The 3,024-nt window shown below is 52.0% G+C and overlaps 1 protein-coding gene across 1 annotated transcript in view; it reads right to left on the reverse strand.

The window, feature by feature from the left end:
- Positions 1–3,018, reverse strand: part of DOCK5 (dedicator of cytokinesis 5) — a 166,128-nt gene extending 163,110 nt beyond the window's left edge. Inside the window, exon 1 of the mRNA XM_004685387.2 lies at positions 2,919–3,018. Coding sequence (XP_004685444.1) covers positions 2,919–2,961 — 43 coding nt within the window. The 5' untranslated portion in view covers positions 2,962–3,018. The remainder of the gene's footprint in view (positions 1–2,918) is intronic.
- Between the last annotated feature and the right edge of the window lie 6 nt (positions 3,019–3,024).

Raw genomic sequence — 3,024 nt, forward strand, 5'->3', positions numbered from 1 at the left:
GGGTGGTGAGAGGATTCACCAGAGATACAGTGGGGAGCAGAACAGGCAGATTGACTGAAATACACATCTGAGGGGAACAGTGGGGAGACAGGAGAGGTCTGCTGTGCCATGTGGGTCAGCTCCCTGGCCAGGGATCAAACTCCTGTTGCAGTGGCTTCTGACAGCTTCAGAGTGCTGTGCTTTAACTCCTTGCGCCACCAGGAAGGCCCCAGCAACAAGGAGGCCCCAGCAACAGAGTATTTCTAAATTAAAGTATAAATGTAGTTTGTTTTTTTTTTTTAAGACACAAAGCTATTGCACACTAAACAGACCACAGTATAGTAGAAACATAACTTTTTTAGCCATTGGGAAACTAAAACTTTGTGTGACTTGCCTTACTGCAATAGTTGCTTCATGGTAGTGACCTGGAAACTGGGAAACATCGCCCAAGTGTGCGTAGATCTCTGCACTGACAGGAACGCAAAACCATCCCTTTCTGATTCACTGAACCCAAGGGTAAGAGGACAGGTGACAAAATATGCTATGGCACAATGCAGGAAGTGTAAGGTCCGTGAGCGACAGGTGAGCAGCAAATCTGGAGTCAATGGGAAGGGACTTAGGCCTGGGGGGAGAATTGGATTGTGGGATGCAGAGGTGGGGTCACTCTGGACAAGGAAGGAGGACAAAAGAGCAAAGTTCCAAAGAAGGGAATCTCCCAGGGGGGATATTACACAAGAGCAATAAGGCACTGGAGGGTTAAAGAAGTCTGAGTGATAAGGCTGGTAAAGATATGTTGGGCCAGATTATAGGAACCTTGAAAGTTGAGCTCAGTTTAGACTTTACCCAGAAAGGCCCAGCAAGCACTCCATTCAGGAAGGGGGAAAGATCAAGGTGTTTTAGGAATAAACAATGGAGATTTATCTCATGGGCAAATCCACCCTACAGATGGGTCTTTGTCAAACCCAGATGAATCAGTATCTAATTATGTCCAGTGACATAAGTGTCCCAATTATATATTGGGGCAATCTTGCTACCACCCAGACCCTGCGAATGCAGTTCAAATACTTTTCTGGACTGATGATAAGCAATGCTATAACCTGACTGCAGAGCAGGAAATGAAAATTTAATAAACTATATTGAACTTGCTCCTATGACCATAGCAATAAAAACCACATTTGCACTAGTTATGCCAAAGTCATGGAAGTTTTGTAAACAGGTTTTTATCTTGTCAAACAAGAATTAGAATTGATAACTCTTTGGGGAAGTAATCCAATGAAAAGGGACTGCTGAATAAGCTTTCATTTAGTAGTTAGTACTCGATAGTACTAAAAAGCAAAGATGTGATTCCCTCTACTTCAGAGCACTTCACTTCCACGCCACTGGTTGCTTACCAGCCTGCACCTGACTAAGCATCCCTGTGTGAAGCCCCTGGCCTAATCATAAAGTGGCTGCCTCGGGAGGGGGGAACAGCACCTACCCAGTTCCCGTGGCCACAGCAAAGTGCAAACAGTCTTTAAAAATTTCAATTGATTCCAAAAACGTTCCATCTAGATACACACGCGCGCACACACACACACACCAAAGAACTTTAATTCACTTACATCCTTGACCCTCCATTCCAGGCATGTTAACATGCACATGCCAAGGAGCACCATGCAAGAATTCTGTAATACAAGGAGATTTTGTTGTGCTTGTTTTAATCCCACTCCTGGTTACAATCGAAGAGGACCCAGAGATGTCAAGATTGTCCCTGAAACCTTGCTGTCAGAAAGCAGAGAATAAATTCAGGGGCTGCTTCCTAGTAACCAGTGAGGTGAAGAAAACTGGACGGGATTGAAGCAGATTAAATTGGAACAGGCCACATGAACGAACCTGAGAGGAAGTATAAAAATCGTCAACACACTCAACTGTGTTTACCTTAGGGAAGTGCTCAGAAGTTTTATTGCCCGCAGCAGTCGCCCCGCTAAAAGGTTACCTACATATTCATAAATCGCCCCCAGATTCAGAAACTCCAGGAGTCTCACTCCATGGTAAAAAGGGAACGACCAAGCCTATCACAGGAGTCAACATCCCTCAGTGAGTCTCCATCCAAACCAAGCCCACCGCAATCCCCCAGCAGGGCAGGCGGGCGCTGCAGCCGCGAGCGCACCGACGCCAAGCGCCCAGCACCCGGCAGCCCCAGAGTTTTCGGAGTGCAATGTCCTCCTCTCATCCCACCACAACACTCAGATTCCGAAGAGGTCTTCACACCTATCCACACAAACTCCTTCAGGGGGACGAGTGTCCCCCCCCCCCGTCAGCTCCGGGGTGGCCACCCCGTTCCCCGCCACACACTTCCCGTCTTTTCCATCAACGCCACACAACTCACGTTTCCCACCCAACCTCCAGCAGTGACCAGGACCCCAGCCTCAGGCAGGAAAGTGGGGGAGGGCGGCTGCCTCAACGCCTCACTTCGTGGCTTTAGGAAAGAACCTGAGAGAAAACAGCGCGGGACAGCGAGCGACACTCGCACTCTGGCGACTGCGACTGGTTGCAGGCTACAGAATAAGCCGCGCGAATGCGGTGGGAGGCGCGCCCGAGCCCGGCGCCCCGAGAAGTAGCCGGCGAGCGCCCTTCTTTGACGTCCCTGCTACTACAAGCCTCGGGTTCAGCAGCAGGACTCTCAGTCCCGGAGCCCCACTTCATTTAGCCAACGCGACTCCCCAAATCCCGGGGTGACTTCCCCATCGGGGGTCCTGGAAGGGCTCCGACCCGTGCAGCCCCGGAACTGCGGCTATGGGGGCCGAGCCCCGGCTGCCCCCCAAGGGTAGCCAGCGGTCGAGGCCAGCGCCCAGCCGCGCGCGCACACTGTGGCCTGCGCCCGCGCCCCACTTTGCTCCCTCAGGAGCCCGCCGCAAAGTTCGCGCGACCGAGCCGGGCAGGGTGGGGCGCGCACTCACCAACCCCGTACTTCTGCCTCTTCGTCGGGATCCAGCGGGCCATGGCGGCAACCTCGCCCCGCGGCGGTGGCGGCTGCAGCGGCTACAGCTCCCGGGGCTCCAGCGG

The sequence above is a fragment of the Condylura cristata genome, unplaced genomic scaffold (assembly GCF_000260355.1).
Source record: "Condylura cristata isolate star-nosed mole 26May11 unplaced genomic scaffold, ConCri1.0 scaffold00018, whole genome shotgun sequence".
NCBI lineage: Eukaryota > Metazoa > Chordata > Mammalia > Eulipotyphla > Talpidae > Condylura > Condylura cristata.